Below are 12,948 nucleotides of genomic sequence, written 5' to 3'. Positions count from 1 at the left end.
GATAGATTACATTAAGGCATTTCATGTTTGTATGTACGTTATCACCTTTCACAGACATTAAAAAAAATATGAGATTTTCCAATCAGCAACGAATGGTGATTGTTGATCAATCTAATGTCGATAATGATTTCGGGCAGCCAGTTACAAGTAACTAGAGACCTTTACAGGTGATGTTACTCATACAAAATTAGAATCTGTAATCTTAATATATTACTGAATCTATTTTTCTGTAAGCAGCATCGCCTGAGGAGATCTACTTACTTGTATCTGGCAGACCGAAACATGCTCATAAACATATAGCAACATAAATGTCTATGTAATATACACACACACACACACACACATATATATATATATATGCACCCGTTCAAATGTTCAAATACACCCCCAAATTACATGCCTGTTATCCACTGTGTTACATAGAATATATATATTTCCAAATATATGATTTGTTCATTAGTTTAGGAGATTATTCTGTACATATATAGGATTCCCGTTCCCTAGATGTAAATTCATGGAAAATCTGGTGTTTATCAAAAAAGTGCTCAATGACAGCGTAATTATGATATGTTTATTTATACAAACTCTATTGGCTGCATATGTGCATACATGTTTCTGTTGTAACTCCCTAGAGAAACAGCTTTCTCAGATAAGCTTTATAAAAATGCACATACGTAGCCAATAATGTTTGTATGAATTACAATCTCTCTCATATATAAGTTTCATTTTTTTTATTACCGTTTTATCCGTTTGGTTACATATATTTCGGATGTTGGACCATGTTTACGATCCAGCAGCCTCATCAGACCTTACAGGAATGGTTGTTAGTATTTGGAAGAAGTGTTTTAGAAGAAGTCTTCGTTGTTAGTATTTGGAAGAAGTGTTTTAGAAGAAGTCTTCTAAAGCACTTCTTCCAAATACTAACAACCATTCCTGTAAGGTCTGACGAGACTGCTGTATCAAACATTGTCCAACATCTGAAACATGTAACCAAACAGATAAAACGGTAATAAAAAAAAAAAAAACATTTGCTCTGCAATAGTATTGAGCACTCTCTTCAGGTTTTTACTAATTACCAGTTTTACCATATATATGATGTACAGAGGAATAATGAAAAATATATTCTTAGTCCGGTATCACCATGCATCCAGACATTTCTACTGAAATGAAACAACGGATTAATCGAACATCGAAAAGACTAATAATTTGAGAACATCTAATGAAACTGATAGTAGGGAATCAAAGAGATGGTTAGCAGCAGTTTCTAACTACTGAAACTAATCCAGCCAAACAGTGAGTATAGAATACGAACAAAACTGCAATGAACACAGCAGCACGACAACAAATGGAGAGAGAAAGAGACAGACCACCTCACTATCAACAATTCTGGATTAACATTAGTCTGGAAGAAACCCAGTCACCAAGAAATAGAAAAAGAAACAAAATGAAAAACACTCAGTAGTTGAAGCAGTTCAGAGTGAGTCAATAAAAATGGGTGAAAAATTGTGTTCTTTTTTTTGTTTTCGTTTTAATTTAGAGAAACAAGTCAAAAATATTTTTGTATCATTTATAGAATATTTCAGAATGAGGATTGAGAATTTGGATTTCTTGCATTATTCTAGACATTATTTTCATCCCTCTGTTTATATTCACGTTTCAACTGATATAAACGCCGATCTTCTTCAGGTCCATTCTTTTATAACTCGGTAACCTTGTATTTCGAAGTAAAATATTTAATCTCAACATTAATACTCCCTTACGTACACCACTATCATCAAAACCCCACTTCTTCACTTCAGAGACCCCTAGATGCTGGACGATTATTTTAATAGTTTCTTTTCTGGAATTGCTTGCCTTTGAAACTCGCACCTTACTTTGTATTTCACCAATGGTACTAACATGTAGAAATTTAAATGTAATGTGAACAAACGTTCCTGCTATAAAACTCTTCACTCAATCTGACCCTATAAATGCAGAAATACTGAATGACATTAACGACCATGCGTTAAAGTAAATGACCATCAGTGGTAGGCATCTCATACAACATAGGAATTTAAAAGATTTTCCACTTAGCATTTTCGCTAGGAGCAAAATGTAGAAACTAGTCTCATACTAAACTTCAGCTTTTCAGTTAATGAGAAAAAATCTTTCTAGTGTTGTCTTAATCAAAAGTGCCCAATTTTAAAGAGAAAAGTCTCTTGATCTCTGTCCCTGTGGCAAGCAAGTAAATATGGGCCTTTCAAGTGAAAAATTAAAAATAAAAACTGGAAATGTTGACTATTTTATGTTATTCTTAGATATTATTACTTATAGTAAGGTTTAAATCTTTAATCTGCACTTGGAGTTGATTCTTAATGTGGTTAACTGTTACACCACTGGTCCACGGCTGACGGGGCGAGAACTATCTACTAACGTATTTCTTTTACTTCTTATCATTTAGTTCAATATGGGGATGGGGCATCCCAACAGATGCCAAACATTCCCCCACCATCTCATACATTCCAACCGAGAGATCTTTTTAAGCTTCTAATCGTACCTTTAAGTGCAATTGTTTGAATCATTCATGCACTTGGCTAACCGGGTATATTTGGCCAGGTAAGTTATTTTTATGTTTGTTTCATAAGTTGCTTGCTCGTACTGGACTCATGAAAAAGAATTTATATATGTGGTGTCATATGTCTTATCAAATATGCTTACAAACAGTTAAATTTTATACCATAGTTTTAGAATTGCATAATCAAGCAGAGCGTGAACTATTGCAGGATTCCACCGACTTAGTTGTTTCTGAATCTATGAAGATTTATTTATTGTGAATTATTAATTTAACACTAAGACAATTTCATGTTTGGTAGTACGTTATCACCTGCCATCCATTTTAAAAATATGAGATCACATGATCCCCCCCCCAAAAAAAAAATCTTCAGCTTATGTTGCCGTTTTATCAAATGTTTAAATATCTTAATGCACGGCTGTATAGTGTATATGCGCTGTCCTGTGGGTCTTAACCCCCGGGAATTATCTTCTTACTGAGAATAGAAGTATTCTCACAGGAATTAACTCCTCCTATGGGATAGTAGGATAGCCAAGTGTTGTATATGTTCTGTGCTCCTGTGATTTTTATGGCAACAGTAGACAACAAATGAAAAATATAACTGAAAGTTTCATGGATCAGGCTAGGATATAATTAGAAATATTATTACAGAAATTGAAGAGATTAAAAGATCACAGATGAACACAATTCTACTCGCATTTTGCTAATATTGTCACACAACACACGCGATTGATTTCATGTGACAATCGACATGAAATCAAATCAATGGCTTTGTAAATAAGCAGAAATTGATGGATTCAGTTTAGTAAGTTTAATTACAAGTAAGCCAAACTTAGAAAAATACAAAAACTTTTACAAGTACTCTCTAACTACAGCATAATCACGATGACGCCCCATTTCTCTAAGATCATCTAAGTTAAGCAACTTTGAAACCTGGCAAGAAACAGATGGGTGACCATTTGTAAATACCAGACAGTGTATGGAGGAGGATATCCATACCTCCATGTAGGAATTACAAAAACCTTACGTCGTCATTTTGCCTTGATATACAAGTGACTGGTGACCGCTTGTGAATTTGATATTCTCGTGAAACTTCCTCCTTCGCAAAGAGGCCAATTTAGCCGGTCTAAGGTCAGTGCTAGTTCGGTTCAATCGGTAATCACGTTGACAGCAGCTTTCTTAGATGGCCAGTACCAGATCTCTTATCATTTTGGAATATCAGGCATCGTATTTAGGAGGGTGATAATACCGCTTTGCAAAACAAACGTCACCAAAATGGATTGCAGACTGACAAACACAATTAGAGTTGATCCTTGACATAATGTCTATTGTTATCAGGTCATTTTAAAGAGGTTAACGAATATGCAGTGAAGAGGAAAAAAGAAGCAGAAGACTACGTTTTACATAGGAGCTGTTTGTTATTATAACTACATTCAATAACAAGACATGCTCATAAATATTGATATAAGTTCGATTAGGATTCAACATGGAATATGTTTATTGTTACGCTGTCTAAATTCAGCTGCGCTTGTTCTTATTTAGAGGAGATAGCTTTAAGCATATGTAAATAAGCTCTTTGTCTCTAATCCTTCACCTACTGTCAGATTTAAAAGACTTAACGCTGATATAAATCATGCCTTGAGCAAGTTACAAAGCATTATCGAGTTGATCATTAGTGCTTCAACGGGAACCGTCTTACAGTCAGCATTTTTATGTCAACCTTGATGTCCTGTCAATCACTATGTTTGTATTCTACAGAATTTAATTTGAAACAAGATTCAAAAGTTGAAACAAATCAAAAGAAAATACAAGACTAAACAAACCAGACTGAAGATCACCAAACCAATAAGGAGTAGTATTGATAAGGAGTAGTATTGAGAAACAATATTAAGTGATTTTACAGCAGGAAAAGTAAGAAAACAATTTGAGTAAAGAATTTTTTTTTAGAAATAAACCACAAACTAAAGCAAGTCCACACATAGCAAGCAAACCAAAGATTAAAAAAAATGAAAGGAAAAAAAAGAAAAACACCCATAAAACTGATTTGACAAAAAAAATCCACAAGCAATAATATATTCGAACCCGCTGATGTGGTAACGCTGGCTTTAGAGAGAACAGTAGCCTCATTTCTGACGGTTTCCTAGGCAGGAGGAGCGAGCAATTAGTGTCCTGCTCTGCTCTAGAGCTGCTGATGTAACTGATTCGACTGGCAGCGGCACCTAGCGGCTATGGGAGGAAACAAGAAGAAAGGGCAATAATGAAGTCTATGCCGGTTTCAGATACAGAGGAAGGCATTTGTTGAACACACAGCTACACATTTACACCCATGCATACACACATTGTTATGCACTCACAGACACAAAATTTACATGTGAAAACAAAGTTAAAATAAAAGTTGAAATGTGAATGGATTCAACAAACATGACTTCTTTGTGGCTTACAAAAAACATTGATCAGATGATATGTAAGCAAATATTAACATCCATTTACAGTTCTCGTTACTGTAAAAAAAGGTAATCAAATGAAAAGGTTTCATTTTTGTCATATTTAGTGAATGCTAGACTCCAAAGACAAGAACAAACTTTTTACGATTTCAGGATTTGTTCATGGCAGAGAAGTTTTTGATTTTAATTTGCCATTTTCTAATAATTCATACGACGTTGTAAGCTAAAAGATGCGTATTTTGGTCTTAATCATAGAACATGAGATTATCACGACAATATGATAACCAGATTTATATAATTGACCAACAATGATGGCATTAATTGTATTTTTATTAGTGTTGGGACCCACTAAACCTAGTTATTCTCTAAATCCAATGTTGTCAAATTGTTTGCATAAATAACCTTTCGATTCAACTTTGTGTTTTGAGAATTTGAGTATTTATGCCAGGTTGTGTGATGTTCTCTCTATAGTTTTATTATTTTACTCATACTTAAAAAAGGAAGTTTCATGGGATTATCAAATTCGCAAACGGTTCAATCAGGGAAGATAATTTTATAAGTTTTTTTGAATCTTGCAAGGAAGTGTCGACGTCCTACATATAAGACCTCGTATTCCCTAATGGTCACCCATCTAGTAATAATCAGACTCAACGTTGCTTATCTTCGGTAACATAACCAAATAATTCTAAAAGAAAAAATATTTTCAGAGATGATATAGGTAACCATTTATATTTTTAAATATATGTAAATTTCGTTAGATTTTTATTGAAATATGTATTTGTGATATGAAAGATATTCGTTATTCCCACCATATTCAATTTAATGTCTGTTTTATAGATTTACGTGTGTGGTATCCACTTTACTATCAATTTTTTTTTTTTAAATAAAAGAATGTCTTTAAAACTAATGAAATGTATAAGTATGGATAAATGTAAGTGTGGACATTGAGACACACTTAACCAATTCTAATAAAGAATTTAGTTCAGATGATAGAAAGAACTCAAAACAGACACTTTAAACACATTACTTCATTGAAACAGGAATAAATTTATAAATTTCCTAGCAGAGAAAATAAATAAATGATGATTATAATTTATTCTTGAACGACATGGCGAAATGATACAATTTTCGCAAGAAATAAAGTTACTTTTTATGAATTATATTTTTAATATCTTGTTATTAATCAATATATCTATAAAAATTAGGACCTATATACTCAACGAATTTTTGATCTACAGACTTAAATTTGGTGTATAGGGTATTCAGACATGTGGAAAAATTAAAGGGGTTCTCCATACATGGGACTTGTCGGATTTTTCTGTTTGCTAACTGTTCCACGATTTTGCAGGTGTGAATAGTTCACATTACGGATTCCTTATGTTAAATATAAGTCGGTTTAAAAACACTTTAAAAAGCATGTCACGTTGGCCAAATGCTTATCGTACTTGAATCACTGTCTTTAGGTTCTGGTTTCGATCTTAGCTTGAGGATTTTTTTTACTTACAAGAAGTAGACGGTTTACGAAAAACATAATACTCGCTTGTACATGTCAGTTCTGTATGAATTAAGATATAATATTTATGCATATCTTACGACCGAGCAACATCGGACAGACTTCTAGTATTTTGATAGGTTTTGTTGGAAATACAAACATATTACAGCTTCGAATTCTGCAATCATTTAAAAGTACACGATTCAGTTTAATGTGACATACTTTCTCTTTATGAAACCCAAATGCAAAAAGGGAAGAATTATAAATTGGAGATACATTACATTTTTCTTGCCATCAACTTATTTTATTAGTATTCGATCAATTATTTCCCCATTCGATTTCTATTACATGCTCACAGATTTTAAGCCAACTATAACAATTTTAATGTTATGAGCTATGATGAATTAAATATTTCTGAAATTTAAAACGAAACTTGACCGCCCAAACTTTCATTTCAAAAACATGAAAACAGATTAATTACAAATGGTATAATGATTTCCAATTTAATTAGAAAACAAAAATGTTTTAATCTATTTGTTAAAATTGTACCACAATTGAGATTTAGTACTTTTTATAATGTCAAAATGGAAGGATTAGAAATCCTAGCAACCATGCAGCATCAAGACCGACATACATCATCACATATATATGTAGAATATAGTAAAGATAAAGACGTACATTATTCACTACAACATTGAAAAGAAGATTGCTTTTGTGAAACAAAGGGAAATAACTGTTGAATGCCAAGAATCAAAGGAATAAAACCAAACATTGGTAATTGCACAAGAAATAAAATCCGAACATTCAAAATCCATCCATGAAAAATGATAAGTGCTTCTAAAACAATCCATAAACAACGCTTAAAGTTTGAAAATATATTAAAAATCTACGAAAGACATTAAAGTTTTTTTTCAAAATGTTTGAATATATATACGTTTGAACATTAAATAGAAATTCAAGAAAATACCAAGAAGTTATAATAAATCAGATGTAATAGGCTTTGTTGTAAATAGTTGATTCTAGAAAGAATGTGGAAACTCAATGGCAATCAAGTCCATTAAAAACAAAGTCGTGCTGATTAATACGAATTCACTTTTATCATCGAAAACTTAATTGACAAAGTTCAATTTAAAGATTTAATGTAAAAAATCAACTTTCATATTTGGATTTTTCCAAATTTCTCTTCAGTATTATTTTATAACTCTTTGGTTGATGTAACCATCGAACTTCTTATCGAACTCGGGAATCTTTCTTTCGAACTCGGGATCTGCATGAAATTTTGAACAGAACTTTTTATTTAATCTACGAGGTAAGAACGCTTTCATTCCGTCAGCCATGACTGGGTAGAAATCCTATGTAATTGGCAATTGTATTTTTGAGTATCACCTGCACTGAGGATTCAACGTTCAACCTTCAGAAAAGTAACTTACAACTGAATATTACCAAGTACTTTATCCACTACGTCAGAGATCCGTGGGAGTTCCACAGAAAGATTCTTGAGATTGACAAGATACAGCTAAGTCGGAAGTTACATCGACCGAAACGTTGTGAAAATAACACTCAATATGAGAACAGTAGTCCAATTAATCCAAATAAATCAATCCTCATCTCAAAAATTCAAAAATATAATTTTGATGAAAACCAATTTTGAACAAAAAATGGTATAAAATTTGTATTTATTGCAGTTAATTGGGAGATATCTTGATCTCATAAATGAAAACTTCCAAGTTGTCACTAACTTGCAAATCGCTGTTGTCAATCGAAACGAGTAAATGCTATTGACATTAATAGGTCAGTAGTCTACGACTTTTAAAGGAGTGTAGTAAGATTGAATAGGTGTAAAACTTAATTTTAGCACATTCTTCAATGTAACTTCAGACGAGGTCAGATAGATGATAAAAACTATTGTACCGTGAATATTTCATAGCAACTGCGCCCCCCCCCTGCTAGGAAACTGACAAATGCACTATTTTTGACGGATGAATTTAAGCCTGTGCACATTTTGATAATTATTTCTATCTCATAATTTTTCTGAAAAAGAGGACAGTAAAAAGAAACATTTAAGAACCTATGAGAAGAAAAGGAACATTTTTAACACTAAAAAGAAAACTCTAGAACAATAAATATTTGTAGATAGTTTGACAATAAAAAAAAATGAAATGTGGATGGAGGTCTTACATGTTAACACACACATATATGTATATATATATATATATATATATATATATATATATATTGGGGGGTACAGTATTTTATAATGGCTATCTATAGACCAAATTTATTAAACATAATACATTAAATGTGGCGGGGACAAAAAAGGAATAAAAAGGAAAAAAACGATGTCGTAATCAAATGAAAAGAGTCCTAAAATAATTTTCTTTTTGCTTGCAAAGAGAAGGTTAAAGACCTAATCTTAATGGTTTGTAGCAGTTTCAAATGAAAAACAGACGAATTGAAAACAAGTCGACACCAAAATTGGAGGCCAAAGCACGATTATTTATTAGGTATGCACAGATAGCCGAGCCGTGGGTAGTATTAAAATCATCTTATGGTGAATAATTTGCTTATAGAATCTTTGATGGAATGTGTTGTTCGGTTCAGAAGTTCAATACGAACCGCAACTACATTTAAATAAACAATAGAATTATTATAGTTAGGGGATGAACATCTTTTTGAATTGAAGACATGGGTCTAGTGAAAAAAAAAAAAAAAAAAAAAAAAAAAACCACAAATTCGATGCAAAATAACACTGTCGTACGGTCAGTGATATTTATTTGCCAAATCTTTCACTTATATTATTTTGCCAAGATAAGTAAAGATAAATAAGAGCTCTGTCTATTGCAGCTTCTTTAATTTTATAAAAACATTAAAAACTTTATTTTTAATTGTAGATTCCACTGTCTTGAGGATAGCCATTTTTACTGACTTACTGACGTTCTTTATAATAAATTTAATTTCGTTATCCAGATAGATCTTGGAATAAATTATTAGAGCCCTATGCATAAGGGTATTAATTTGATTGAAGTTTTGTTTTATATATATATATATATATATATATTATATATTATATATATATATATATACGAGTCCAACATGTGTAAAGACCAGTAACCGATAGACGCCCATATTTCTAGTTTTATTTTTTTTTTCTTGAGCTTTGTTGAGCGAGGTTTGATACCGGTTAGCTACCCTTTTCATTCCTTACTTTTAATTCATTATATGTAATAATTTTGGTCTCTCTCTCTCTCTCTCATATATATATATATATATATATATATTATTAAAAAAAACTATTTCAACAAAAGTACAAAGTAATATAGAAAAGGAGAATAGAAAAATAAGAATAGCTTCAATGAATTGTTTTGAAGTAATCCACATATTTGTGTAGAATATAATAATGTAAATATCTAGATGAAGAATTGGAACAAAAATACGCCTGACATGTGCCTGACACTTGCAAGTAAGTAACATCTGTAAATATGAGTCATTTTATTACAACCATCTGAGACAATGTTTTCATGAAATATAAATCAACAAATAAGACAATAGTTAGTGAAATGCAGTTATTAATGTTTAGTATAGATATGGGATCTTGAGTCAGAAAACAATTTTGAATGTCAAGTAGAACAGCCAACAGTCTGGCATGAGAATTTCTGTGTAGATGCATACATGTATGCGTGTGTGCGCGTGTTGTTAGGGTCATACGCAAGGATTATATGAACAAGCTGTATTACGTACATCCATATGCACATACATAACACGTGTTATTAGTCTTTAAAGTGTATGTAGTGTTTAATATACACAATTTGATGTCAAAGTTTTAAAAAGAAGAAGGATATTGACTTTAGGCTGATATGGAGCTGAACGATGAAGGGGTCACTTTGATAAACATGTTCTAATTCAAATAGGAGTTCTATTTCTGGTCTATAGTGAATTGGAAATGAATGATATGATCGTCTCATATTCTAATGATTGAAATAAAAGTAAAATCATAAGACATTTTATAGAAGACTTGAGAAAAAATAATGAACAACTAGTTTAACAAGATTTTAATTGTTAAAGTAATTTCTGCAATTTTTAACTATTTAAATGTTTGAAAAGACTAAGAAATTACAATAATAAAATGAGACATATTTCATGAATTGGAATGAAGATTTACAGTTTGAAAAAAAATAATCTTCGTTTCATACACTAAACGTATAATTTAATAAATCATTGGCCTGGCACATAAATGACACCATTAAAAAAAAAGCAAATGAATTTCATAAACTACTAACCCTCAAATGAAACGTGAACATTTGAACTAAATCTGAGTATTAGTTTACGACTTATAGTTATTTACGTAACCATTGAAAACTTTACAAATCCATATCAATCTTATAAAGTACTAATCTTCAAATTAAACGTTAACAAAATAAATGGTGCAAGTATTCAACCGCTATCAATATATAATTTTTAGAAAGTACTATATTTTATTACGTCCTACTAACTATAACTGAAGGACATTGATGTACTTTCAAAGAAAGTGCATTACATATATAAGCATGCCCCTTTCATATATGGACTATTCAAGAGTTTATCTGCAATACACAAAGAAACTTAATGGACGTTATCAACCAATATTTAAACTGCATGACAAAAATCGATATAAACAATGAAAAAAATCTTCATTTTTTTCTGTGATTGAAATAAACATTTTTTGGGGGTGGGGGATGATATTACATTTATCATATTTAGATAGGTATATTACATACCTACATCTCTCGTAGCTCAGATAAAAAGCAGTACTATCTATATGAATAAAACAGTACATTTATGCATGTGTATTTAATCGATAAACTCTTAAAATATTTGTCACATCACACTGAAATTAACAGGAAATAATAATCATACGCCAAGGATTGTTTATAAGGAGTAAAAATTTTGTTTTAATGTATGAATAACGCTTGCAGACATATACCGGCAAGTTAAAATGCAAAATGTTCATTTCAACTTGCCGACATTTTTTTTTTTAATTCTTTCTGCGCATGCCCAAATTAAATTCATTTCTTCACATGGTTTAATATTCAATCTTTCTTGCTTATCTCCCGATAACTACATCGGTAAAAGACACGGCTGGAACATTAATTTTTTTTGGTTTTGATTCTAGTTGATGGCACCCCGATCATTTTTTTAACTTTTGAAATCACTACTATATATATAAGCTTCAATATAATATTCAATAAAGAATTCGCTTTGTAATAATACAAATTTACATGAATTAATTAAAATATATTTAAGAATATTTGACGACCCGGCAAGTCCCCCCCCGCGCTAGTCCATTATAAATGTAATAAGGTAGTCTATTGTCCTTAATTATTTAATGTTTAGAAATTAAAATGGTCTGCTTTAAACAAGTGCATTTATTTGATTCCAATATGATTATTTAACATTTATTCTGTTAATTAGAATTACACTTGACCAAAAAAACATTTAATGTGAAATAACATATTGACTATTTTCTGGTGGAAAAGTTAACTTCAGATTATGTGTGAATGAGAAAATTGGATTTGAAAAAAAAAAAGAAGGTCAATTTGACGTTGAATCGCTGTTGTATAACTGTTACTTACCCATACTGTCCAGGTAACACACTCGGGAAGCCTTTTATTGCAAATGGAAAGGCTGAAAAGAAAAAAAAAACATATAAAGTGTTTCTAAGAAAAGTGGAATCACAGAACGTAATACATAATCAACAATTTTCAAAATAGACATTAAGAGAATGCTGATAAAATTTATAGCAGGTGGGGAAAATTGCTACTAAAATACTAATGGCCTCGACGAACCGTTTTCATTCAAAGTCTATTCTCAGACAACAAAGTCTCTTGATCATTCTTTATCTTGTAATTTAGTAAATGAGGTTGGTATCAGTTTTCTGTCATATAACTGATTTAGAAATTTTTGTAAAATAAATTGTAGAATTTGTTCTGATTTTATGTTCAATCATAACAACAAAGTAAGAAAATATTAAGTACAAGTAACACCAACCTGAAAAAAACTGCTAGTTTAAAAATAACTATGATCTATAACATAAATGGCAGTTGTCTATGTTCATGCGTGCATGTTTGTATGTCTGACTACAAAAAACAATGCAACAAAATAAATATCAACAAGTGCAACATTGCAGCGATGGAGCAGAGGTTGAAGTTTGACAATTAGTGCGAGCTCTGTTATATTTTTTTTTACTCTTTCATCGACCCTGTTTAAGAGTTAGATACTAGTGGTAGATGCACCAGCATAAATGTGACAACAATACTGCATGAATAGGCAAATTGTAGCTTTGTAAGGACATAACTCTCTCGTATTTTAATAAAAGCATGAATATGATCAGGTCGTATAACAAAAAAATTATCTTTGATTGGATTGGACCCTTCCATAAACAATTAAGAAACTAATTAATAAAAATAATAACTGAAGTCAGTATG

The 12,948-nt window shown here is 31.3% G+C and overlaps 1 protein-coding gene across 3 annotated transcripts in view; it reads right to left on the bottom strand.

Moving 5' to 3' along the window:
* Window positions 1-12,948, bottom strand: part of LOC145279607 (RNA-binding protein 24-like) — a 118,816-nt gene that overhangs the window by 23,916 nt on the left and 81,952 nt on the right. For all 3 annotated transcript variants that reach the window (XM_080130785.1, XM_080130786.1, XM_080130787.1), the window contains one exon: window positions 12,097-12,148. In XM_080130785.1, the coding sequence (XP_079986911.1) occupies window positions 12,097-12,148 (52 nt within the window). The remainder of the gene's footprint in view (window positions 1-12,096; window positions 12,149-12,948) is intronic.

The sequence above is a fragment of the Euprymna scolopes genome, chromosome 7 (assembly GCF_053919585.1).
Source record: "Euprymna scolopes isolate OS-2025 chromosome 7, ASM5391958v1, whole genome shotgun sequence".
Taxonomy (NCBI): Eukaryota; Metazoa; Mollusca; class Cephalopoda; order Sepiida; family Sepiolidae; genus Euprymna; species Euprymna scolopes.
Note: the sequence above shows the minus strand (reverse complement) of the source record. Positions and strands in the feature narration are given on the sequence as shown.